Source organism: Tetrao urogallus, assembly GCF_951394365.1.
Source record: "Tetrao urogallus genome assembly, chromosome: 8".
NCBI lineage: Eukaryota > Metazoa > Chordata > Aves > Galliformes > Phasianidae > Tetrao > Tetrao urogallus.
This window is the reverse complement of record NC_136821.1, coordinates 25,012,931-25,040,031: the sequence shown is the minus strand read 5'-3', so window position 1 is coordinate 25,040,031 and position 27,101 is coordinate 25,012,931. Positions and strand designations below refer to the sequence as shown.

Here is a 27,101-nt window from a genome sequence, read left to right as displayed (position 1 = left end):
ACAGGGAGAAGAGCTGGCTTGTTTTGCTTTTTGTTGGTTAATTAAGATTTCAGAACAATGCCAACTTTCAGAACTGTGTGGCCTTTGAGAGATCAGTCACGTAACTCCACTAGAAGTGATGTGATTTTTCTGTATCAAGAGATTGTAATAAGTGCCATGATTATATCTGACAGTTGATCAAGATATGAGGTTTATGGAGTGATTGTAATAGTGCTGATGGGAACTATTCCTTTACACCAAAACTTCCTGCATTTCAGCCCCTGCACTTCTGAAATTAAGCATCTTCATGATTTTTTTCATCACTTCCATTGCTTAACATAACTGTGTTTGTATAAAGAAAATGACACAGTAGCTCATGCCATACATTATTTTCTTATTTAACACTTCTTGCAGAACCAGCAAGTTATAATGTCTGCAGATAACCTGTTAGCTTCTGCAGAAACTTAGGTTTTCATTTTTAATTCATCCTGTTGGTTTCAAAGGTGGTTCAGATCAATCAGGCTTTATTCTGTAACTGCAAGCAGCGATGAGCAGAATTAATCTCTGGCTTACTCCCTTTTGTTTAACAGAAAGCAATTCAGTGCCCCATCTATCTCTCTGGTGCCAAGTGTGTGGAAGCTACCAGTGAACACGTAAAAACTCTTCATCACTTCACTGCTAGTCACTTGAATGGCCGCTGCTGGTGGTAGCTGAGGAGAAACCTTTTTTTTCCAAGTTCCCCACCATGCCTGGTGTTAGTTAGCATTTGTTTGATTGGAGGAAGTTTTTAGCAAAACAGACATTTGTCAAAACTTTCCTTCACAGATAGTTCTTGTGTTCCAGTGGAAGGACAAGCAGAAATAGCTGATATTTGCTTAGACAGAAAGGATTAAACACATAGGCTCAGAAGTCTCCAGGCAAATAGTCACTGCGGCCATTTGGGATAAGGCGTTGCTGTCAGACAGTTACCAACAACGCATGTTCCCTGATACAGTTTTTAAAAAGTGTATCAGATTGTTTCTATTTATACCTGTCTTTGCCGTGGCAACCAGAGACTGTGAGATGGATGCAGTATTTTCCTCGCGTTGTGCATGTCTCCAAGATCCATTTGGTATATGCAGTGTCTGCAGAACCATCACAAGAACTGCTGTATTCATTTCAAAGGAAGGATTTTAAACATTTAGCAGCCAAGAGAAGATTTCTGTAAGAGATGTGTACCAGTATAGTCTTAAAAGAATTTGCTCTCATTTTCATGACATCTACTTGATTCTTTGATTTTCTGAGCATTAAAAGAACCACTGCTCTGAAACACTTCTTTAAATTACCCCACAAAGCTTACTGGCATCAGAGGGAGCAGGATTTACAGTTGGACATACTGCACCTCTGTTCTATCAAGTAGTTGAGTGAGATAAGAATGGATTGAAAGCAGTGTTTCTTTTTGCTTTAACTCACCCTTGCTTACCTTACAATGAGCAGTTTCCTACTTTGCAAGTTTATCTGCAGCTCAGATATCCATATTGCCTTCTGCAGCATTTAAAGGCGAACCGAGTTACATTTCTCCCAACTTCATTGCTGTGCTAAGCTCTCACCCTGCTGAGAGGAAAAGTACTTCAGTTTTGGACAACTGTCCTATGCATAGAATTCTTTGTTGTTACATTTTCCTTGCCATTTTACTGTCAGGAAAGGTGAGGAAAAAAGTATGTCTCTTACTCTGCCATTATAATACTTGAGTACTGCAACTTGGAAAACAGATTTGTAGAGAGGAAAAAAAGTTAGATGTAGGGCCCTTTAATAGCCTTTAATTGCCTTTCTAATAGCTTCACTACCAAGTTATGCTCTGGAAAGTAATTCCTGGCCTTCTGTCTAAGGCGTGTGAAAGTCAGTGCCAAAGTAATATTAGCAAGGAAGAAAGGGAAATACTTCTGAGGAGAAGAGCAGGATTCGTAGAGCCTGCTGAGCTGCTGAGATACTCTGGGATATATGTCTTAGAAAAACACACTATTGAGAAAAGACTATTCGCTGCATTATTGTCAAGTAGGAGTAGTGGCAAGGAACCAGTGCTTTAGACATAAAACCACAGTAAGCTGAATCATCACACCTGCTCTGGCCTGCTTAGGAAAAGAAGTCTGAGTTGCCATAAGACAAGTATGAACCGGTCTGGGGCAAGTGGAATTCTGCTTTCCATTCCACTACAGTAGCAGAACCCTACAAACAAACTTTGTTTCCTGCTCCCCTATGCAGCCTGTAATGCTCTTCCACAAAGGTGTTAACGAATCTAAAGCCGCTCTGTTGAAATCAACAGCTTTCACATATAACAACATTTGCTTTCTTCTGCCAGCCAGATTTGCTGTTTCCTGTGGGAGGGCAGGGCTGTGTTCTGAAGTTGGTTGTGCTCCCTGAGTTTGAGGGCTGGCACCGGGAGCCGCTGAGCGGTGCAGCCCCCGGAGATGGGCGCAGGTCGCCCAGGCGCTTCTCCTGTGACCCGTGCACGCCTGCTCTGGCCCCGTGCAGGGAACGAGGAGCATGGCCGGCACTGCCCTCCTGCTGCCGGAGTCTTTGCCGAGCGCCTCCGGGAAGACAGGACGGCTGCCCGGCCCTCCCACGGCCTTTAGCAGGCTTTGGAGCAGGTTCAAGGAACTGGGTAGGGAGACAAAGGAGAGGCGCGCTGTGTTGTTTTGCCAAACAAGAGATTAAACGGAGCCAAAGGTGACGAGAGCCGTGCACAAACAAGGCAGTGGGAGCACCGGTACCACACCTCCGCCGCTGAGCGGCTCGGCCCTGCGGCCGCGCTCGGCGCCGCGACCCAGCCGTACCGGGAGCGGCGTCCGACGTTATCCGGCCGCGCGATGACCGCTTCCAGCCCGACACCGCTCATCGGCACGGGCCCCTCCGCCCGGCCCAGCCCCGCCGCCGCCCGCCCCTCCCGCGCCCCGGCCCCTGTTCTGCACGGTTCCGCCGCGGCCGGAGCGAGGGAGGGAGCGGGCGGCTCGGCCGCGCCCCGCCGCGTTTCCGCCGTTCCGCCGGAGGCGGCCGCGATGGCGCTGGTGCCCTACGAGGAAGGCCGGGCGCTGCAGGGCCTGCGCAGGCCGACGGCCACGTACCGCTTCGCGGGGCGCACCGTCCGCATCCGGCAGGACTGGGAGCGGCGCGGTGTGGCGGCCGTGGTGTGGGACGCGGTAGGTGCGGGCCGGGCGGCGGCCGGGCACTTCGGATCGCGCGGAGAAGCGACCGAGCGCCAAATTGGGGATCGGCGGATTAAAGAAAGTTCGCTTCCGTAAGAGGCCCCTCACGTGCGCGAGGGCAGCGGGCGCCCCGGGCCCCGCACAGGCGGCGCGCAGCACGGAAGCACGCGGGGCCCACTGCCTGCAGCGGCCGCGAGGACCGCCGGCAGCCTCGTCGGGGCCGTGGCCCTCCCGGACGGCCCGGCTTTGGGACCGGCCCGAGGCTGCGGGGCGCTGGCATCGGGAGAGATGCGGTGCCCGAGCGGCCGCGTCGGTTCCGGCAGAAGCCGCCCCGCGGAACGCTCCTCGGCGCTGCACGTTAGGTAGCGGGGCCGTTATCGCATTCTGCCTCTAAGGGTCTTCCGTAAAGCTCACGACGAGACCGCACGCCGCTCACGGGCCCTCCACGGAAGGGCTGACCGGAGCCTTGCTGCAGACCCTCCTCATAACGTGCTTCTTCCGTGTAAATCAGAAGCACTGTGATTCAGTATGACTGAGGTGCACTTAACTGACCTTGTCTCCTGGCTCAGGCTGTCGTCCTGTCTGCTTATCTGGAGATGGGAGGCATCGATCTCAGGGATCGGTCGGTGATTGAGCTGGGAGCTGGAACTGGATTGCTGGGAATAGTGGCCACACTGTTGGGTAAGGGTTGTTTTGTTTGCCGTAAGCAATTTACAGCTGTAGTAAAACTGGCATTTTTATATCCACATGCAGAAGTTCATATGAAAGCCACACATGTGAACTGTGATATATCCTGAGTCATCTTCCTCCCTCATCAGACTTCAGAGCCTGCTGTGTTATTTACTGTACTGATAGTGCCACCACAGTTTACTTTATGGTGGGACCTTGCTAAGACTGATGCTGTTACCATGGCAGTCTGCTTCGCAACACTGAGCTTTGCAGATCTCCTCCCCCAGGGAGCAAGAGCTGTGCTTGATGTCTTTCAATTCTCCTGAAATGCAGCACAGATAAAGCTGCAGACAGAGAGCACACAAAGCCACATTAGCCTATCTTGCAGACAGGGAAACCAAGGTCTGGAGGAATGATTTGCCTCACATATTACTGTGGCCGAGACAGGGGCTGAGCACTGTTTGATCTGTGCTAAGTGTCGCAGATTATCATGTAATTCAGGGCTGTACTGACAGTGGAAAGTGCCTGTTAAAATAATAAAAAGAAAGCAGTTTGACAAAATGTGGCAATGCCATAGGAAATCACACAGGCATAAATTTTCTCGGACCTCTTCAGTTGCTTCTCTTCTAAGGAGGAATCAGAGCAAGTTAATGGTGACAATCTTTTTAAAATTGTTGTCACATACCAGAAAATAATTATTCTCATGCACTGAGAAAAAGCGCCAGAAAACCTTTTTGTTTAACCTGATTTAATCTTCGTGTGGAATATATGAATATATTTTATATTCTTAAGTGACTAATGAAGAATGGGATGTGTCCAAACAGTGGGATTTCTGCTTGTTTTGTTCTTTTGTTTTTAATCAAGCATCTCAGCAGTTATTAGGACTGCTTACCTTGAAGCTTTGTATTCCAGATGCTCTATTTATGGACATCAAGCATTTATCTGAGACGTATATTCCTGTACCACTTAGGTGCTCGCGTTACCATCACAGACAGGGAGCCAGCACTAGAATTCCTGGAGTTGAACGTGTGGGCTAACTTACCTTCTGAACTACACCCAAAGGCTGTGGTGAAGGAATTAACTTGGGGAAAAAACCTAGGCAACTTCTCTCCGGGAGCATTTGACTTCATCCTGGGGGCAGACATCATTTATCTCGAAGAAACTTTTGAGGAACTGCTTCAGACATTGGAGCACCTGTGCTCAGAGCAAACTGTGATTCTTCTTTCCTGCCGTATCCGCTATGAACGGGATAGCAACTTCTTGAAGATGCTGAAAGGCCGTTTCTCTGTAAATGAGGTCCACTATGATTACAGTAAGGATGTTCATATCTACAAAGCACAGAGGCGTGGTCACAAAGATGACTTTTGACTGTATACTTTGTTAATAAACTGCTGATCCTTTTCAAACCTCTCCTTGTTCCTACTAAATACACTTGTTCCTAAGCATATAATTATGGAGGTTGTGTTATTTCACTGGCTTCTTTTTCCACTCAGTCTGAACCAGCAGGGAAAGTTCCTATCCTCCTTCTGCATATTGATTTTCCACTTCATTCCCCAGTAAGAAATACATAAGGTCTTCCAACGACTTTTTATCAAATAATTTTTGAAGTTGATTTATGTTGCAGAAATTGTCATGCATGAAAAATGTAATCAAAAGATCTGTGGTTTAAAAATCTTAATTTTCCCACTTAATTTTCACAGGAAACTTATATTAGCAATTAGATTAGATGGGATTTTTCCCTTTTATCACTTCTTCAACTTTAGAAAAGTGGAATAAACTAAGACTTCAGTTCAAAGTGTTTTAACTCCTCAGACCTGCATTTTTAACGCTGTGGTAAAAGCAGCCATGCAAAGGGCACACCCAACAAAGGCAGATGCCATAAATCTGTTCTATTGCTACCACTACTGAACTGAAGAAGAGCAGGGAAAACAGGGCTGGGGTGGTAGGAGGGGGATCAACAGTTCAAAGCAAGCTGACTTAGAAATTAGTGGTTGTATCTAACTTGCAAGTGTGGAGGCCATACCTGCTTCCATCAGACTTCCTAATGAGAAGATGCTGAGGGTCTGTGATCCAGAAGTGACATGCATACCGTATTCTGGAAATAACGTGTCATTATAGCTTCCACCAACAAGGTCTGAAGGCCTTGCATTTTGCCACTGGAGAATCTGTTGTCTGTTTTCAGCTTTAGTTCTCTGCTTGGCTCTGAATTCCGCCTGAGGGCGGATGCTTTGTAATACACTTGCTTACCACTCTATACTTAGAAGCCACACGGTGTCACTAAAACAGTACTTACTGGGAATTTGCAGTTTCAAACTAGTGTTGAAGTCTTTTGAGGAAAGGAAGACAGCACCTTTAATTAAAAGCAGAACATGGTATGAGCTGTAATGTGCCATACTGTCTTTTCTGTCCTACCAATTGGGTGAGCAACATCTGGAAAAAAATCACAAGCTCTCCCAATTCTGTTTCTGGCTGTAATGTTTGGAATGGGACTCCAGTTCTCAATGCTCCTCTTCCTCCCCCCTAGTGCTTCCTTCTCTCAGCTCATCTGTGATCACTGCATGTTTTGGTTCCCCTGGGGCTGGGGCTGGCAGAAAGCAGAATGCTGCAGCTTGTGCCTGCCTGTGCGTGTGACTTGGCCCCTGGGGAAGGTCTGCTACCTGGCCGTGCTCAGCCCCTGCAAGAGGCTGCAGCTGCACTGCTTCCTTAGCAGGAACCTGCTTAAAAAGCATACTTAAACAGCACAGAATAAAACCTAGAAGTTTAACAACCTGTATGACGTTAAAAAGGGAATCTTTGCTCCATGGCGTGCTATGATGAGAAGTTTTGAATTTTTAAAACAGATCAATCTAATTGCATTGCTTTCTAATTGTTTAGCAGCTCCCATTGTGTGTTCTCTTGTAGCTGCTTTTACAATCAGCAACCTTTCTGAGAGCAGGAAGAAAAGATCAGCCTTGGCTGCTTCTAGACTCAGGAGTGAACCACACCAGCTGTGTAGGGCAGGAGGACGGGAGCAATGGCCCCATTGGGTAAGTACTGAGAGCAGCTCTCTGCAATGACATCTGTAAGCCTGAGGCAAAACCAAATGCTCCTGTCCCGACTGATTGGTCCCAGGCAAGCTTCTGATCTAGAATGAGATGACGTACATTAATGGTTCAGCAGCTGCATGGCAATTACACTAACACCCTGCCCAGGCACTTTCTGCCACTGTGTTTATCCTAAACTTGAAAAAATCAGTGAGATTCTCTTTTGGGTGGTTCCACTGCATCACTCCTGGTTTGCAATATCATGTGAACTCAACTGGATGGAGGACTTGTTGGTGCAGTTGTCCCAGAGTAGTGATGCAGTGCATAAACAGACTTTTGACAGTAAAAAAACCACTCACCCTAGGGGGAGGATCCAAGACACAGAGAAGTGATCGGGTAGACGTGAACATACTGTGATTTTCTGCAACCGTCTCTGAAATGTGCCATTCTGTGAGGGAACAAACTGCAGTGTCATTGCAAAACCGGTGCTTTATTATTACGAAGACAGAGTACAAAATTCAGCTCTGTATCTTACAGACAAAGAGCTTCAAGGTGCCTCAGCACCAGAAGTATCAGGTTTACTGGATGATGTACTGACTGCAGAGGGACCTGTGTTACCTGATTCTTTCAGTGTGAAGTTCAAGACAAACTGCATTTTTATCTTACAAACTAACCTGCCTGGGATTCCCCTCATTGCAGAGATGTGGATTTTGTGAACAAATATAGGAACAGCACTATGAAAGTGCTTAGTTATGAAAACCACAAAATCCCACTCATAATGAGTCGACCTTTCTTCTTTCCCTTGGTGCATTGCAGCAGTGATGGATTTGTTCTGGCTTTTGTCCCGTGGTTTGATCCAACCTTGCAGATTACATAATCAATTTGTGATCTTTGTAATGTTTGCTGCCTTCTCTTCTGTTCTCAGAATCAGCAGTACATGGCTTAAGAGGAATGCTTGAAAGTGGGAAAGATAGCATATTTAAACTGTGAAAGGAAAAAAATCTTTCACACATTATTAAACAACAGAACTAAGTACCACCAAAACAGATACAAGAAAGGAAGTTTAAAAATAAGTATCAGAAGTGGAAGATTGGAACTTTGGAAGAATGGAACTTTGTCTTCAGGATTTACCCTCTAATTAATTCAAATTGATTGAGATTTTAAAAGCACTCTGTTTGGGAAAATACTCATGAATACTTACAGCACGCCATGTCATGAGGATACCATCGACTGCTTAAAATGTGCCCTTTCCTGCATTCCTATCTAGCTCTGCCTCTCGATTAGTGCAAAGGGAAAATCCTGCTCAAAAAAGAGACTTTTTAGAGTTTTTTAAAGCATGTTTATGTGACTGCACATAAATGTTTGTGTAAAAAGGGAATTATGACAGTTTATACCACAAAGGTTACAGTAAGAAAAAGCACGTCTTTATGACAATAATTCACAAATTCACAAGAATCACTTTAATATACAAAGCAATTACTACCATTCTGAAAACATAAAGCAGCTAATATGTACATAGTGTTAATAAAATGCATTATAACCCAGTACAGCTTTTTTTTTTTTCCTTTTTTTTAAACACAGATAAAGCACAAAAAAATAAGTAAAAAAAATAAACACAACAGGGATGTTTTTAGATCTTTGGGGAAAGGTAAAAAAAGGATTCATTTTCCCCCAACAATGGATTTTCTTTCAGTCTTTTAACTTCCACAGGTACGTGGGAGTTGAGCTCAAATACCCTGTTCTGCGCTAACATGGTTTGGGTAAAGAACCAGAAATGCAGATGAGGTGAACTTGCCCTTTCCAGCATACATTACAAAGGGAGAAAAATAACTCTTGCTCTGGAAGCTTCCCTGAAAAACACTGTTCCAAAACAATTTTAAATTATAAATCCAGACAACCAGAAACTCATTTTTGAAGTGAACAACTGATCTGTGGACAAGCCTGTGGAGGGGCTGGCTGCCAACGAGCACCTCTTTTTGCCCTGTTCCCCATCGCATCCATAGAAGTCCATATCAGCAGCACAGCATTGAATCTCATACAAAGTCGCAGTTCAGAATTTTTAAACTTTATGTTTTAATATAAATAAATGTTATTACACACACACACAAAAAAAAATAAAAAATAAAATGGAGTGGCACCTGGATAAAACACAGCTTGTGGAGAGCATCCATTTACCCTCAGTTCTTAACAGTGGCCATTTCCAGACAACTGACCAGCTCAAGACCTTCCCCTTGCTCTCACTCAGCTATTCCCTAATTTAGAGAAATAGATTGCTGAAGCTGAGACTGAGTGAACTGACTGCTCCCAAGCAATGAGAACAGCAAGTGCTCAGCTCATGGAGGAGCGCTAACCACAGATCACTATGGCTGCTCTCTGACCCTTTCCCTGTCAGCACACAGCTCCCGAGGACAGCTGGCTTTCCTCCTCCTTGTTGGTGAAAGTGAGACCTAGACTCACTGCTGTGGACCACAGGCCAAGAACTGCACTTGTAGCACCAGAACAGGTCGGTGTCTTCAATTTGTGCTACAAAAAATAGCCAGAGCAAGTCTCTTTGTAGGACAGAGCTTAAGTACATGTAAAAAGTACATTCCAAGACAAAACACTTAAAATGCAACCCCCGTTACCACCTGGATCTGGTCCCTTTCCCTAAAAGATGCACAGATTTAAGCCATGTCTATCCACAATCCCGAACCTGCCACCAGCACACAGCAGAAAGGACTTCAGCTGAGCTTCACGATACATTCAGGTTTCTGCAAAATCAGTCTTATCCAGCCAGCAAATACAAAAGCTCAGGGAAATGAGTTCCCAGGCACAGTACATGAGAACCATGAAAGTACTGTATGCTTTTAAAACCTGCTTACTGTGACAGATTTCAGGATTATAGCTAAATTATCATTTCTGCACAAATAAGTTAGTTGTGCTTTTTTTCTTTTAAAGCAAAGTGACACACTGTCAGCATACCTTTAATTCCCGGTGTCAAAAATTTATAAAGCGTTTTGATTTATTTTCTTGGAATGCAGCTTTTAAAATGCGCAGCTAAATCTCAAATTAAGGGGAATAAAGAGGCTGAGAAAGAGTTGGGCTTTCTTTCTGAGTTATCTCCCTTTCTCACCTGGGATCACTGAACCTGTTCTGTCTAAAAATAATGCCACATCCATCCTGTACCTACTGCTCTGAGACACCACACACTTAATTCTTTGCCATCTTCAGTACCACCCACTCACATCTCCTGCCAGTCTGAAGCAGTGCCTGCTGGAAGCCAGGTGCTGATCAGCAAGTTACACTGGTGAAAGAGCCAACTGCTGTGGGGAGAGGAGTGAATTGTGTGCAGGCAGCGGGATCGCAGCAATTGTGCCCGGGAGCTTCTTAAGCAAACCCAATTTTTCTTTTTTTTTTTTTCTATGCTTTTTTATTATTATTATTATTTTTATTTAAAAAGTGCACATTTTAATTAAACATTTACAAAGGATATCGTGTAACAAAAATAAATACATGACCTTTTGGTTAGATCATTGGCAAATGTGACATCACTAACCATCTTCAGGGTAAAAAATGACAATAAAAACAGGGTCTTAGAAAACCAATGACATCCCCTATGAATTGTCATGCATTTGCAACCACTGATAATGAACTTGCTGTGATGCAGAGACCAGTCTTTAGCCCACAGAAAGCACTGGCTCTCTGTCTAACATGATAAAAAGGCAGAGGCTAGTCTTTGCTCAGATGACTACTTGCAGCTGCTGTCTACTGGAAGCCCAGATTTAAAAAACAAAACAAGACTGTAGTACAAATTTTGATCAGAAACTATCAGGGCTGTTTTCCTTATTAAATCTAACTTTTTTTTTCCTGAGCCTCTTAATGATTCCAAACGCCCCTCCGATTTTCTGATCAATGTAAAGTACCAGAGAAGATAGTGGTCTGCGACACAAACACGACCTACAGAAGAGCCAGAACCTACAGGAGTCTGTACAGTCCTGACAGCGTGACAGGCTACAATTGTGCTTTCAGATACAAGCAACTACCTGCTTCTGGTGAAATCGCTGCTTACATACAAATGCACTGCTGCTACTCTAGGAGGAAAACAGAAGTCTTACCAGTGGTTCCTTTAAAAAGCAACACCTCAACAACCATTCCAATTGTTTTGCCTTTGATATATAGCTGCCAAAGAGAAAAAGCACAAAAGTGAGTTATTCTGGGGGGTGGTGGCTGTTGTAAAACAACTGTTTACATCATTTCAAAAATCTCCGTCAAAAAAAAATAAAGATAAAAACAAACCAACTCACAAAAGCCATGAAAAATGAAATACAATTCTCAAAAATGGATAACTGAGAAACAGCACAAAACAAATCAGTAATAAGCGCTAAATAATGCAGCCCAGAAGGACTGGGCAGGGGGAGGCTTTCACACACACACACACACACGCACACACCCAGACGCACACAGAAGTAAAAATTTTTTCTGACCTCCATATACTATAATACTCAGCATTCCTGACTTAAAAGCTCTCAGAGCTGTAGATTATATACTGTGTGTATATATATATATGTACATATATTATACATATGTATTTTCCAAGAATATCTAAATTAAAAGAGCACCTCTGACAATATCTTAACTGCCTGACTGGTGCTGTAGTTTTGCAAAATAATGACATTACAAAAATTATATTTCAAATCAATCCTCGTTTATTATGAACGTAATGGATCTAGCCCTTTCTAACCCTCTCCTCAGGTAAAACAGGCTATCGGTTCAAGAAAACTCACGATCGTGAGATATAAAACTAACCTTCCCCCCCGCCAGCACTACTGCTGTCCTGTTTCCAAATGGCCTTAGTTTATAGAAGCTGATTACCCCAATCTCACTGCTTGGTAAGTAACACATCAGCAAATGTCTGAATCGTATTCCTTCCCCTTTTGGGTCACTATGAATAGTAAAGCATGTATGGGTAACCCTAGTCAGACCTGTACTCTGCCTAACACATTTTTTATCATTGTCATTAAAAATTTCTGTTTAAGAAATTCAAGTCCTTGAATCCTCAGTGCAGCATAAATAAAAATAAAGATTCTTGGAGATGCCTATGTACTTTAAAATAACATTCTTTTTCTCAGTGAAATGTTTGTTGCTACTGCAGTCTACAGTAATGACACGATAGACTACTCACAGACCACACACAGACAGACAGGTAATGCAGTTCTCCTCTCACTGCCACACAGATTTGGTTCAGCCGTGTAACAGAAGAAACAGGTCCAGGTCCAGCTGTAGGCTCCTGGTCCATGCACTGCCAGGCTCTGTGCTGGGACTGCCCACGGCCATGGCTAGAAGCATCCCCCAGCTCCCAGCTAGTCTCACAGAGGTGCAGTACAGAACCTCAAGCTTTTGCACACAGGTGGTTCTGCAAAACAAACAGCCTTAATGCAGGCACTCAGGGCCTTTTACACAATTCTCAAAGCCGGAGGAACCATTCCGTGTAACTCTGTCAATTAAGCCATCATAAGCTTACATATTTGATGAGAACTACGCCTGCATCATCAACATTTCTAGTGTTAGTTCTGAAGAACTGGAAACCGTCAAAAATGCGTGTGTTTTCTGTCTTTAAGAATCAGACAATTTTTAGGTAGGCGAGGCTGAGAATTTAGGGTCTTCTTTAAATTTCCATTGCTAAACTAATAAATTCATATTCTGTTAAATAAAAACATGAAAATCAGTTTTCTATGGCAGACAAAAATAGACCATTTATAAACCCCCTCAAAACTTATTTTGAAAATGAATTCTTTCATAATTCTGATACTCATGATCTCTTATTTGAAATACAATCTGAAATTATTGATAACTCTAGATTTAAAAATAATGCTACAAGTTTAACCCTGCTCCTTTAAAAGTCTCTTGGAAACTGAATGCCCTCTCAAATGAGAAAACTACAACTTTTAATACTGCTTAGTTGTTTGAGACTCAACTGCCAAGAGTCTTGCAAATGTTCTTGCAACGTCACACTGATTGTATAACCTCTTAGAAATTCATCTTTGAAATTTATCTTAAGAACAGATAGAGAGAATGGGAAAAAAATATGGGCTAACACTTTACTAGGCAAGGTGTTGGTACAGACCGGAGTCTTATTCATATGTCTCTAAACGTAGAAGTTGGACCAAAAGCCCAAAGTTACTCCATCAAATCACTCAAGTTAATATGAAGAGCCTGGCTGCAGGGGGCCAGGAAACGAACAGAGCGTGATTCTTTTTGACACGTAATGGAAGTCCTAATGCTGATTACAGTATTATTTTTAACATTATCTACTTTTTTAACAATGCAAATCCAGAAACGTTTCCTTAGTACACACAAGAAGTCTGATCTTGCAAAAATCTGAGGCAGATAAGTAGTTCTACTTACATTAATAACTTGATAAATCTGACCCTCTGCATGAAAAAAAAAATTAAGAATCTATTTAGCCTGGGCAAGTTCAAATAATTAATATTGTCTCTTGAGAAGCAGAAGCCGGTTGGAATATTTGTGTCTGAGGTCCCCTTCAATATTTGAGGTTGTCCTGGCAGTTACCATACTGCAATTTAATTTATGCATGGAAAACATCCTCCAAATTTGAAAAATAATCCAGTAAACCAGGACAATGCTTCTATCAAGTTCAATAATTTCCTTTACATATAATAGTGGTAGGGAAATAGAAATACATGATTGCTTAAGAGGACATCAGACAAACTATACTGTCATCAGGGAGTATGTATGTGGAGTTGGCCACGCTTCAACTGCTTAGTTGTTCTGCATATAAATAGGCAGTGCTTTCATGTGTTAGCCTTATTATCTGACTGTTTACTAAGCATCACTGCTGTACCTTTTTCATTCTGATTCCTTTCCCATTCAAATCTTGTTTGCCAACCAGTAACATATGAAGTCAATGGGTTTTTTTTGTGCATTCGGAATGCTGCACACATTTGCACACACTATGCTTCAAGAAGCAACAACTGAACAGTGAAGCTTATTTCGATCCATTTGTGTCTGAGGCATGGAGTTTTCACTAGTTCAGGAGGGACTAGTGATGTAGATTACATATAACAACTCCTCCTGGGCTAGTTTGAAAAGGTATTTTAGCTCCACACTCAGAATGTGACTGTGAAGTGCCTTTCATTTGGCATGCCACCTAGACACATATTTTTATAGCTTAAAATAAGTATGAGAAACCACTTTGGCAACCACTGCTTCTTCATTGCACCATGTGTGCTTCACATATGCGGCCCACAGCTCTCTGGGCCAAGAGGCTGGGGTAGTTCTGTCTCTAAGGCAATGGAAAGAGCTCAGCACAAATTCTGGACGTCATTACAAAAGGACCCTCCCCCGCAGTAACTTCCCAAGTGACCATTTTAACTCCTTGAAGAGGATGGGAGATGAGAAAGAAGCCTGTTCTTCTTCACGCTGAGATTATTTGACGATGAAAATAATCTTGTAGGGGGAGAAGTGGAGGCAAATATTTGAACATTCACAGTTTGATGCAAAGCACAGACGAAGTATATTCTGTAGTTGCTTCAGGCAGTTTTGCGCATAGAAAAAAAAGAAATGTTTAGAAAATAAAAAGTTTACTTTGTCTTTCTGGGTATAGCCAGAACCAGTCTCTCATCCCACCTGGACAAGTGAAAATGGGAATCCAAAATTAATCTGATTTGTGGCAGTAAAGGTCTTTAAGTGCTTTCAACTCCTCAATCAGTGTCTTGTTTTGGTTTTCAAGCACAGCCACTCGATTTTCTAGACATTTCACATACTCCTTTTTCTTCCTGCGACATTCACGTGCTGCCTCTCTGCAAAGCAAAAGAGGACATTCAAATCCAGAACAATTACTTGCAGACTGGAAGTACGACTACTTAATTGTTTAGGTCAAACCCTATGTCATTTTTAGAATATGCAGGTACTCTAACACTCACAGATTAGGAGAAAAGGCTGAGCTCATAACAATTTATCAAGATCTAAGGTTCATTTCAATATCCAGTTCCCAATTTGCCAGCACCAATAGAAATCTGCTGCTGTGAGAAAAGGAGCCTACTCAAACATAAATATCTGTTTGCAGGATTTAACTTGGAGCTATTAGTCTGAGTGGAATGCTGGTAATAATTAGATTGCTTTTATTATAATAAATAGATGAATAATAAAAACATGGATAAAAGTGGTGTTCATCTACTGATCTTCTTATAGTCACAACTCTACCTTTTACTGCAGTCCAACCACATACTAATAGTCAGGAAGTTCAAGCAGTGCAAAAAATGCTGCACTTAGATCATTCATATATTTGCCCTTGAGCAACACTTTCATTTTCTTAGTAATGTCTGCATCACTGCAGTGATAATGTATACCACTCAAATAAGAAAAAACAACACAGTCACTAGCAACAGTTCTTTAGCCTTCATCTGCTGTGCAGAGAACACGGCATTGTAAATCTGCTGAAGCAGGTCTTGGGACAATCAAACTCTCCTGTAAAGACTGAGCTGCCTGCAAGTAACTCAGATGGCAATATATTAAGGATACCACTGAAAAATACCTCAAAGGAGCTAATGTGCAGCTGAGCATCCTGAAGGCAGCAACACCAAGGCAGAAGGTGTCCTGCAGAGCAACAGTAATGGTACTGACTTGTGAAGTGAGCACAAGGATAGATGCTGAAGGTGGACATGCTTGCAGGAGGTTCTCCTGCAACATGGCTTGTCAATGCAGTATGCTGCAGAAACATGTAACATACATTTGTTTGACCTGAATTGATAAGTGCAATGCAGAACAGCTTCAGAAGATGAGTGAGTGTCCTATTATGCAAATACTGCATAAAATGGTGATAATGCCAGTGTTCTGGGAAATTAGAAGATGATAAGTTTGAAGATAGCTCTTCTTCTCACTACGTAAGTAATAACTTGTATGAAATAAAAAAAAGAGCATCTGTTCCAGGATCTATCTGGTAAGTCAACACGAAAAGCGACTGCTGATATTCTGCTTTGTAAATGAGGCAGAAAGAAGAAAATCTAATTTGTAATCCCTGAAAGGACTCAAGTATCCACTGTTCACTCCTACAAATACAGCTTTATATGCTTGTAGCACTTCAGTGGGCCATATGCAACATGTGGAATTTTGTGTCATTTTGGGCTACTACTTGTGTCACCAAATATCAACTTCTACTGGATTAGGAAAGAGTTGTGCCTCTCAGAGGAGAGCTTCTAAGGTGCCTTCTTGGGTGACAGCTTCTTGCTTACGGTGACACTCTTACTTAAGGTTTCACAGTCAATACATGGCATAAGCAGGTGTGTTTCTTTGCTTCGCACCCTTAATGACTTAAGAAAGATCAGGATTCTCAGTGCTTAACACTCTATTTCTGTGCAGAGCTATTTGGGATAAAAAAGTGATCTAAATGTACGTGCCTGTTCTTCATTAGACGCACTTCTCTCTTCCGTGCGGCCTCTTCTGCTGGCTGGGTTGGAAGTGCTGGAGATGATGCCATGACTACTCCAGGTGCAATGGTGCTGGTAGGGGCGGTGCGAATCTGGTAGGTCTGCACATCTCCTGAGGCAGCTGCATGATGAAAAACGTAGGGGTCATATTGTACTTCAACAATTGTGTGCAAGTTAGGTGCACAACTTAATATTTCTCTAGAATAGAGAATGGGGTCTTTGGTTTCCGTTATTTGTTTTAACAAGTGTGTTATACTTGCCTGAGATCATAAAAAATTTGATATCACCTAAAGAGGCTACATGTGGTTAAGAATGCAAAATCCAGAAAATCAATGCAACAATAGTATTTTTTGCACCCATATATTTTTTTACTGGTGCCTAGAGACCTCTCCTCCGGATAACTTTGAATTATCTGACTTAGAATCATAAAAGCAGGCATATAGTTTTCTGTTACTTTGATAAATATTTTTAAAACTCTCCCTCTTACTCCCAATTAATCAAAACAAGAATTTTAATAAAATAAAAAGTAACTTGGTCTAAGTCTGAAGTAGTCCTGCTCTAAGTGGAGGTCTTGATCAAATGACATCTTAAGGCACAATCCTTAAGTATTCTATTACTATATTCTATTCTAAAACTTCAATGACTAAATACCTGGTGACTAGTTACAATCCCACAATAAAAAGGTATTACGACTTCCAATTGAAAAGGGAGAGAACTTACCAATAAATAAAAGTGTCCTTATGGAAAGAACTTATTAAACAAGTTTCTTTCCTAACTTTAACACTTTGCTTTAAATTCACTATTGTTGCAGATGACTCTGGCTGAATTTTGAAATGGAGTGTAGCATCAGTTTTTGTGAACGTGTAATAAAAATCATGTTAAAACAATTAATACTGTTTCAAGAAGTAAATATCTATAAAGGTATTGAACTGAAGAGAAAGGCTCCAAGAAAATGTGACAGCTTTGCTCAGAATTTCCTTTTATTTTGGAGACTGATCTGTGTTAAAGCTGTTAATTCTGTCTCCTGACACATTTGAGGACTTTAGGTTGGCAAGATGAATCTGTGTGGAGAAAATGTTATACAGAATGACTGGTTGTGAGGCATCTCACCTTGTACAACAACTTGGTTGCTGGGTACAAGTATCTGTTGTCCATCTGTGGTCTGTGCATATTGTAAAATGGTAGTGCCAGGTTGTGTTGCAGCTGCATTGGTCATTGTCAATGTCTGGAGACCTTGTACTCCATCTGTGCCATTGTTAGACAACTGAATTGCTCCTCCTTGCGTAATAGCAACTGCAGACAAGGAAAAGGGATACAGTATTTAAGACATTGATTTACTCATTAATATAAAGTAATTAACCCATACATAGAAGACTACCAGACCAAGTTAGAGCCGTTGAACCCTTATAAGCCCTCAAATCAGATCCAAGGCTTTCAAGTAGGTTTAAAGTAAACATACTTTGACAGTAAGGTTTTAATTTTTCCTGAGATTCATATTTTGAATCACACCCACAACTTAAAATACAACTTAAAATACAAATTAAACTACAAATTAGTTTCTCTGATAAAACAATATCACACAGAGGAGCTACAATCCTCCCCTGGGAAATACTTTCTATTAGTTAGTATTCTTCCGGTTGGTTTAGGTCTTTTCCTTGCCTTTTTCTCCTCATCTGAAATTCTTTGCCTCTTCCATGCTTTACTCCCTTCAGTCTCCTCTGCTGCTACTGCTATCCATCTTGTGTTTCACTTTCTTCTTGCTTTGGCTTTTTTCTCTTCTGATTGTATCTCCCCTTCTCTACTACTTCCTCAGCACCTTCCTAGCAGTGTTTTCGCTCACACAGGTCCAGTTTCACACATTTTTCTTTCCTTGATGCAGTCTTTGTTGCTTTTTTTCCTTTCTCTCCCTCTATGCTGTGTACTGAGGTGTACTGAGATGTCACTTCTCCTTTCTACTTCCACAGAATTTCACTGTATTGTTATATATAGACATATCAAAATCTGAGGTGTCCACATGACCAGTTTATTTTAGTTATAGTAGAAAAGCAGAATTAACATCATTTCAATATTTAGGTGGGATATTGTCAAAGTGGCTAAGGAGTAAACAGAGAAACAACATTTTAAAGACACTTTAAGAGAAAGACATGAACTGAGAGTTCTTTCTTCCTCTTGAATATTTAATACTGAGTATATTTGTTTGAGCAGCATGTGAATTCTAGTTTTAGTGTTATATCCTCAACCCTTCAAGTCAAAGTACTGTAGATATAAAATTTAATGAGTAAAGACAATGAAAACACAGAAACTCTTTTATAACGTGCTTCAAATAAGCTTGCTGAAGTCCTTATATTTCAGAACTTTCTAAAAAGTGCAATGGCAGACTAATGCATCTTCCATTAACTAGGTAATGATTTAGCCTGGATTAATAGTCTGCCAGGAAAAATTGAAACTACTGAATTACCTCATCTGATTCCTGAAGTTAGAAAGTTTATAACAGCATTATGTTTAACTCATATTTTGCCTCTGGAAGCAGCAGCTGCACTAGCTGGCAAACAATCCCAGAATGTTAATTGAAGATTTCAAATATTAATAAGAAGAATACGTTTAAAAGGTACAGCTGTCAAATAAAGTAATCTTAGTTTTACCTCCTGCTTTACCCTAGCCCACACAGTTATACAAATAATAGTTCTTCATCTTCTCATCCCCACTTACTAGCACCACTGAGAAATTCAGACTACATACTGTACTGCCCACTGCTGGTTTGGTAAATGGGAGTTGGCACCGTAACAGTGGCGATGGCAGGTGCAGCTGTTTCCTCTTCAGACTTTTCCTCTTCAATCCTTGGCACTCCTGGGGCGTCTGAGGACAAGTCATTCAAAATTTTTCTGGCAAAGACAGTGTGTTGTAGAGATTTTAGTAAAAGGTGAGAAAACGTCTTTTTGATGCATAATTATTGGGAAGTACAGTGATCCAGCACTGCAAATATGGGTGTAAAATGAAAAACCCAGACTACCTTCGAATTCTTATTGGAGAAAGTTGTTCAGAGCGCTATGCACAGATGAGTAAGGCAGCTAGCAAAGAGCAGCACAGGTGCTTCTCAACAATTGCGATATTTCCTTTTTCTTAAAAACATGTTTGTGTCTCATGCATTTTGACTTGTTTCCTGCTTTCATCCACAAAATATCTGAAGAAAGCAATGTATGCAAAACCTCATCATTCACATCAGAGGAACTGCTCCCTTTCAGAGACCATCATGTCCTCAGCCAGAGAGACAAGTATAAAGGAGGTTTGCAGAAATGCCTGTACAGGGCCACCAGCTTTTAATGGAACAGCTGCCTGGGAGACAGTGCTGAGTTTTAAGCAGCACAATTATGCGTACAGGGGAGCTAAAAACTCTGCCTTAGAAATGCTGTAAGATTAGCATGTATAAAGAAAAAGCAGTTTGTTAACTATTTACACAGGCTAATTCTCCACAGCCCAAACAGCTGAAACATCCCAGCTACAGGTCCTATTGACTGTGACTGTAGGACTGAACACAACCAGTTGCTGCCATTTGCAACATTTAGACTAAGCACTGTCCCACAGAGAGTGGACTGTCAAGCCTTTTTTAGTGCAGGCACTGTATTACCTCACTGCAAAATGCTACTTGGGTGTAAAGGAACTTTCTTTGTAATTCTGTTTTCCTGTAGACTGTCTCTAGAATTCAAAGTGTGATGAAGTGAACACCGTTGTAGATCCTAAGCTCCAACATGACACGCGTTACCTTTCCAAAGCTTTGGGAACCAGAACATCTGTGCTCAGCTATGTGGTCACTCTGCTAGGCAACTTGACAAACAGTGCTTTGCTGTTACTATTTCAGCTCTGCATATGAACAGGAACCCCAGCACTGCACAAGCGTTCCACAGTGCCAAGTACCACTTGGACAGATAACCAATTCCCTTCTAGAGAACTTGAATTCTAGGTATTAGATGAGAAAAAGTAGTGGACAAAACAGAGAGATTTCAATAAATCTGAACAGAATTATAGAATCCCACCATTTGGCATCCCACATGAAGAACACATCCAACAAGCAAAATGCTTCTGCTTTTGACCTGCTTACCTGTAGGAGGGTCGTCTGGAAAGAATTTCTCTCCGTTTCTGTGAGTCTGTGACACTGTCCACTGATTCCTGTGAGTCTTCACTTTCTGCTATAGTTGAGATCTGAAAATAAGAACAGCAATCAAATTTAACAGGACACTTCCAATGCCTTTATTTTAAGGAATAGCTGATGTGATGCATGTGTTATACACTACTACTATCTATGCAATGAAAAGAAAGGGCAGGCTGCTTAAAAGTAACAGATACAATGAAGAAGGACCAGAGCCAGGTATCTACCCATGAGAATGTCTCTTAGAACTTAAATATTACAGTAAGAGAATACAAAAATTAGTCCCAAACAGTTTTTGGCTTTCATGATTTCTTCCTTGTTTCCATCCATTCTGAGGGAACAAATGAGGAAGTCAGTCAGATTTAGGGAGAGAAAAAATTCAAAGCAAATTAAGAAAGGACGCAGAAGGGTTGGAAAGAGCAAAATAATGAAATTGAGAAACAACAATTTATAAATCACTGTATGGATTTATTACACAAAGACTGCTTTTTCTTTTGGGAAATCGTCAGGAAAATGTCATGCCTGAAGATGCTAAAAAATAATGCAGTGCTGCAAGTCTGAAAATTGGAGCTAAAAAAAAACTTTAAAAGATTCATAAGGGAAAGTTAAAATGTTTCAAACTAGTTCCACAGTTTTACGTTCAAAGTGTCCCAAAAATATTTTAAAAACCTCAAATACAAAAACTCTTGAGGTTGTTTTTCAAATGGCCATATTCATGTTATAAATCTACAAAGCTCATTATGGTGAGCAGCAAAATGTTTACGTGAGAAACACAGCTCTCAGCATGATTTTTTAAGCACCGTAGGGAAGATCCTTAAAGGATCCAAAAGCTTGCTGGCGCCTAAATCTCAGTTATCAGATAGAGGGCCTGGACAGGTCCGAGGCTGACGTTGAAATACCATGCTATGTGTATCACAGCATTCCATACACATTTGTGCTTTGCACTGAGCCAGGTGAATTCCATCCAGGATTTCACTGTCAGTCTCTTATCTCCCACCCCTGTGCTAGTAAAGTGCACTTATCTGAAAACTGCTTGCTTCCAATAGATTACAATTCCGAACTTCTGACTCTCAGCTGAAGAGGGCAGAGACTGCCAGAAACTCATCATTAAAGCTGGGAGTATTTTACAAGGAGTAAATAAAGACCATTATCAGAATGGCCTAGTTTTACGTTATGCATGTCTTATTATTTTTACAAGAATACCCAGCTAGGTATCTATCAGTCTAACTCTGTGTAGCTGCCCAAAAGTAATTCCTGTGCTCAGTAACACTGGACTTGAAATTGCTCCAAAGAAAAATGAAATAAATGGTTATGGGTTTCAAGATTTCAGATTACTTTTCTCCTAAGTCTTCAAGCTCTCTCTTCACCCATGTTGCATTATCTTTCTTGTTTTATGGAAGAAAAACAACATTCTGCTGGTAAATTTAAATATTATTTTTACGAGAAGACCAATAAGTATATTTGAAGGGCCATAAACATACAGATGTGTTTTGTAAACCAATACAAATGTTTCCTGAAGTGGCAAAGGCTCTCATCCCAGAATATCGGGCTCAAACGATTAACAGATTACATTATAAGAAAAACTGTTCTTGTTCACCTTAGGACAATATTAACTCTTACACTCTCACTGTGCAAAAATAAAGTAGAGGGAAAAAATTAAAAAATACTGAAAGGTAAAACAGTGACCTGTTAAGCTCCCCAATCAAGTTCTAGAGGGAAATGAAACTCAGTGATGAATTAAAGTCAAAAGTGGTTAAACCAGAAGAGAAAAAAGTCACAGAGGAGCAAATACTGTACAGATTTTGTTTTTAAATTAATTTAAGCAAAAACATAATCAAGGACACAAGCTCAATAAAAACCAACAAATTGGCAGGACCATTCAGAAGGTGCAATTCGCATATTAGGAAGTTCTTCAGCAAGTACCTGAACTGTCTGGACCTGTGGAGACTGAATAACTGATGGCTGGGCAGCCTGAATTACGCCGTGCACTTGAACTGTCTGCCCATTGGGCAGCTGAACTAAGGTCACCGTGGGTGCAGAAGACGTTGCGTGAGCTGCTGGCATAGATACCTGCAATGTAGAGACAGTGAATAAAAGTTAGGTTATTGCAGAATCTTATTTCACTATCAGGAACACCTTCTGGTGAACAAATTACATCTAATCTAGACACCAGCTAGATGACCCAAATGTTTCAAAGTAATACAAAAAACCCTGAATTGTCTATGCCCAACATTTGACCTACTTTCCAAATTAATCTAATGCAGCGCTTCTGCAGGCTCAAAATATTACCTCTAAAACCATTAACAAGATTGAGAAAAACACAACTGCTTCTATTTTGAGTAACCTAATAAAAACATATTAACCTTCAGTTACTTCAGTTACACACTGCTAAGATTTGGGTGTACTCCTACTAACACCTCTGAGTCAAAGGCAGAAATGTATGGGAGTGGAACTATTTTTGTTCTCACTCAGGAAAATGCACAGTTACTTGCCAGATGTAAGATGTTAGAATTTGTAGAGTCATATCTTTCAGACTTATTAGAGACTAAACCTTACTGAGTAGCTGGCAAAATCAACCACGTGTTCAGATAGAAAAAAACCAGGGGGTTGCTGAGGACCAAAAGATATGCACTCACTTATTTTCATCCAGCCTAGCCAGTAAACACAAACTCTGCTCTTACAGCTATTTCATGTCTGAGGAAAAATGGCCCAAGTCTTTAAAATCTCAGTTTGTACACACACATTCATTTCTAAAGCACAGAGCTGCAGGCAGTGGCTATGCCCACAGTGACGTGCCAACTGTGCAGCGCTGGGCATGGCAGTGTGCGTGCAGCCACACGGCCTGTACAGGACATGGCCCCAAGGACAGCGCTCCACAAGCACAGCTGCTCATGGCAGAATGGAGAAGTCTCGCTTCTTTGCTGTGCCGAGTGACATGGACCACGATCATGGGTAATGGGCAAGCAGTGGGCTGTGCACTGGGGCTGCTTCATGGCTGGGCAGGCACCCCAGGACTCAGTCGTGCTCATCCCTGGTCCGGTGACGCAGTGCATGAGGTCACGCCTGGGCTCCTGGCAGGCAGAGCACTGACAGGGCTGCCACACCGTGCCAGGGCCTCAGAGATGCTCCTTACTTGCCATCACAGGCCTTGGCCATCGCAGGCCATGCCAGTGAGGGCTCACTCACTAGCCATCCTGCACCTGCATACCTACATTTGGACAAATGGAGTCTTCTGGTATGCAATGGCTTTTTTAAGAAATGCAATCCATTTAGCTACAGTGGGAGTAGGAGTTCTACTGCCGTCCTGCCTAATCCCAGAGAACTGCTGTATGCAGACTGCAAATTCTCCGCTGTCCTCATGGACACGTGGTTCTCAAAATGCTACAACAGCTCATCTGTGAATCTCCATAAACATCCATCATTTACAAAGAAATCTTGCTCAACAACAGAATTAGGGGGAATTTCATGTAGATCTCTCTCCTCCACAGCTGTCCCTCCCTAATCCACAATCTGTGCTTGCTGTTACCTTCCTTTTTTTATGAAAATGGCTGCAGCATTACATGGCCGTACTTAGCTTGCAGGAGAGAAACTGGGACTGGGATTAGCGTGACCATGCTTCCCTCTGGCAAATCATATTCCTTCACCAAGTGACCTTTTATAATACTGCACGTCTGACTAAACAGTCCTTGGCAGTGACAGCAACGCCGATCAACTGGAGGCTACGCCACGGCTGCACAAAGCCAACAGCAGAATGCAACTTCCGCAGATGCCTCTGACTCATACCTTGTGGAAGTGGAACGAGTTTCCTTTTGACTCCAAAAACTACCCTGAGCTAGCTAAAAACACAGAATTTAGACTAAGCTCATAAGGGGGTGACTTACAAGAAGTAATGAAAGATTAAATTAACATAATTAGTTATTTAGACTTGCCTGAGCCTCTGAGGGCACTCTCTAATGCCAAGCTCTGCCACATGACACATTAAAAACGTCATATTAATGAAACACTGCCAATCAGAATCAGACAAGGAATTGTGTTTGGACTGTTCAGTCCCCTCCATGAGGATTATAAAGTTTGGGAAATAGCCAAGGTGCAAATAATACAGTGAATGACAATAGGGGAATTAGGGAAACTTACATATTTGCTTGTGCTTCACAAGGGTTTTAATAATAACTGCATAGCCTTTTCTTACTCAAAAAGAAAAAAAAAAAAAAAAAAGTCTCATTCAAGTGCCAGGGTAATTTTACCCTAGTGAAGTACATTCAGTCCACTCTGTACTGCAAGTTTATCTACCTGGAAGTGAGTATGTCAGCACATAAATGTAAAACATGCTTGCTTCTCCATACGAAATGTTAACACATACCAAGAGGGAAGCAGCTTACTGGTTTTGCAAGAGAAATAAACGACTTTCACTTAGTTGACACTGAAGTGTTATTCACACCACCTACATTCCGTGCCTAAGTTAGACAGTGAGAAAACTGCCCAAAGAGGCAAGCTGGTGCAGGGCAGCTCGTGGTCTGAAAATTCACACTACAGCTCACTGAACAAAAAGCGCCCTGTGCATTTTAACAGCTTGGACCCCTGTGCTATCACTTGAATGGAAGTGTACTGAGTTTACTGAGAGGTGAAAAGACTTCTTAGAGATACTAACCACCTATAAAATTGTACATCATTCAACACATGCGCCTCTTAAAAGACATCAAATTCCCCACACTATGTGATCTAAAGAACATGCCAGCTCTTTGCAGACTGCAAGTACTTCTAAAATGAAATTGTTCAAGGAGAGAGATGAGAGATTCTGTATTCATTTTACACAATGGAGTTACTTCTGCCAGCCATCATGCATCCACTAATGACACTAGATTCCAGAATTAGAGATGTAGCTGGAATTGCGTAATTTCTTGCCTCTCCAAAATAATTTGGGGATAATGAATGATCTACTTCTGTCTCTCTATGTGATGAACAATTCTGTGAAATTCCATAGGACAAGACAAGCTGTCAGATGCCAGGTTGTCCCATTTACTTGATCCTAATGTTTACAAGGTTCATCCCATCTGATATGATGTTGTATTTTCTGTATTATTTAACTGGATTTTCAATTTGTTTCCTTCAGAATAAAGTTAATTGTTATAGACAAGTTTCTAACAGAAAATACAACAGCGAAACAATCTGGTCAACATCAAAAAAGACAATAAATTACATAATTTGAAAACAACCCAACCTTTCAGTGTTACGGTTGTGGTAAAGAATGATATAAATAATTCAATTAATATTAAATATTCTGTTAAAATTACAAAGTTTACATACATACAGTTCTTCAGAATTAACAGGTGATGTGAAGTTGAAAATTTCTAATGCTACAAAAATCTGAAGACAAACATTAATGGAACCATACACAGCAGCTGTTTCAGAGTTGTATCAATCGGACCTTAACTCAGGCCCGCGAGCAGACATTATCCCTCTTAAAAAAGTTACCCAGTAGGTAAAGCTACTATACCATATTATTTTATACCTGGGCTAACGTTGCAATCTGTGGTTGTGCCTGTACTGTCATCTGTTGGGTTTCTGCCTCTGTAACGGCTGCATCTCCACTCTGCTGGTTCTCTGCTCCAGATTCCATGGTCATTTAGTTACCTACAATCACAATATTTGTCGTAAGTCTGTGTTGGTATGCAATTCCATTACTCTTAGTGGATCTGGTAGCAATCACTGCATCTGAATTCCCATTACTACATACTAGTTTCATTTACATATTAAAATTGTGCCAAACTATTAGCATTCAGGCAAAATTTTGCATGCTATATGTCTGCCTCAGGTTCATTTTCCTATGTGTAATGCTCCTGAAAAACTGGTCCAGTTTCCTCCAAAAATTGAGATCAGAAAAAAAATGTGTTTTGCTCATGTTAAAATAATTGCTTGGGTGATTGTACTACGATGATCTACTACCTCCGTAGTTTGGAACAGTGACCCACAATTTCTCAGGAAACCTCAGTGCCAAGGTGAAAATATGCCATAATTAAGTCATAAAAGCATTCCTGCTACAGTCCTCCCTCTCCCCATCACTACAGTTTGCAAGTAACCAACAGCAATTTCTGTGTTGGGTACTTAGCTTTCAGTCTTCTATCTGAGCTAAATGTGCAACAGCTCCATACACACTTTTTCCACAGCCAGACTGTGCATGGATCTACATCACAGCAACTAAAGCTTTTCCACTCTGCAGGATTCAGATCAGTATACATAATGATAGAAGCCAGCGCTTGAAGAACCTTAATGCAATTGATTATTTTTAAATTAAGAGGTACACAGTAATTCATCATGACCTATGTTTTGTATCCTACACATTTTCCAACACACTTGTATTTTAGAGAAATAGCTGAGTTAAGTTTGGATCACTAGAAAACACAACTCTATAGAAAGAGGTTGTGTAACTCCCAATCCCCAGCATGTAGGCAGAACATAATGAATGTGAAATTCTGCACTGATCTCCGAGAATTACTTTTCAGTTCTTTAAATACTGGTAAGTAAATATTTAAAATCTGACAAAGAACTTCAAAATACAAGGAAACCTTTCCAACAGGGATACAGTAATACAAAATTGAAATGCAGAACCCCCAATACTAAGTAAGAGGAATGGCCATTACCTCCACAGCCACAATACCAATCTTGTGTACCGCTCTGTGCT

At 41.4% G+C, this 27,101-nt stretch overlaps 2 protein-coding genes across 4 annotated transcripts; one reads left to right on the top strand and one right to left on the bottom strand.

Annotated features, from left to right (window-relative positions):
• Positions 1–3,014: 3,014 nt before the first annotated feature.
• On the top strand, positions 3,015–5,198 carry METTL21A (methyltransferase 21A, HSPA lysine; the record flags this gene model as incomplete). Of its 2 annotated transcripts, none has more annotated exons than XM_079539413.1 (3): positions 3,015–3,155; positions 3,731–3,842; positions 4,801–5,198. In XM_079539413.1, 3 exons carry the CDS (start codon positions 3,015–3,017, stop codon positions 5,196–5,198), a joined length of 651 nt encoding a protein of 216 aa, XP_079395539.1. The 2 variants fall into 2 exon arrangements, with proteins under 2 accessions (XP_079395539.1, XP_079395540.1); XM_079539414.1 differs by having other exon boundaries at positions 4,743–4,867.
• A 9,309-nt stretch (positions 5,199–14,507) lies between these two features.
• On the bottom strand, positions 14,508–26,045 carry CREB1 (cAMP responsive element binding protein 1; the record flags this gene model as incomplete). 2 transcript variants are annotated; one of them, XM_079539196.1, is made up of 7 exons in its annotated part: positions 14,508–14,648; positions 16,245–16,399; positions 17,389–17,571; positions 19,018–19,160; positions 20,375–20,511; positions 22,346–22,492; positions 25,932–26,045. In XM_079539196.1, 7 exons carry the CDS (start codon positions 26,043–26,045, stop codon positions 14,508–14,510), a joined length of 1,020 nt encoding a protein of 339 aa, XP_079395322.1. The 2 variants fall into 2 exon arrangements, with proteins under 2 accessions (XP_079395322.1, XP_079395323.1); XM_079539197.1 differs by having other exon boundaries at positions 20,375–20,475.
• Positions 26,046–27,101: the final 1,056 nt, after the last annotated feature.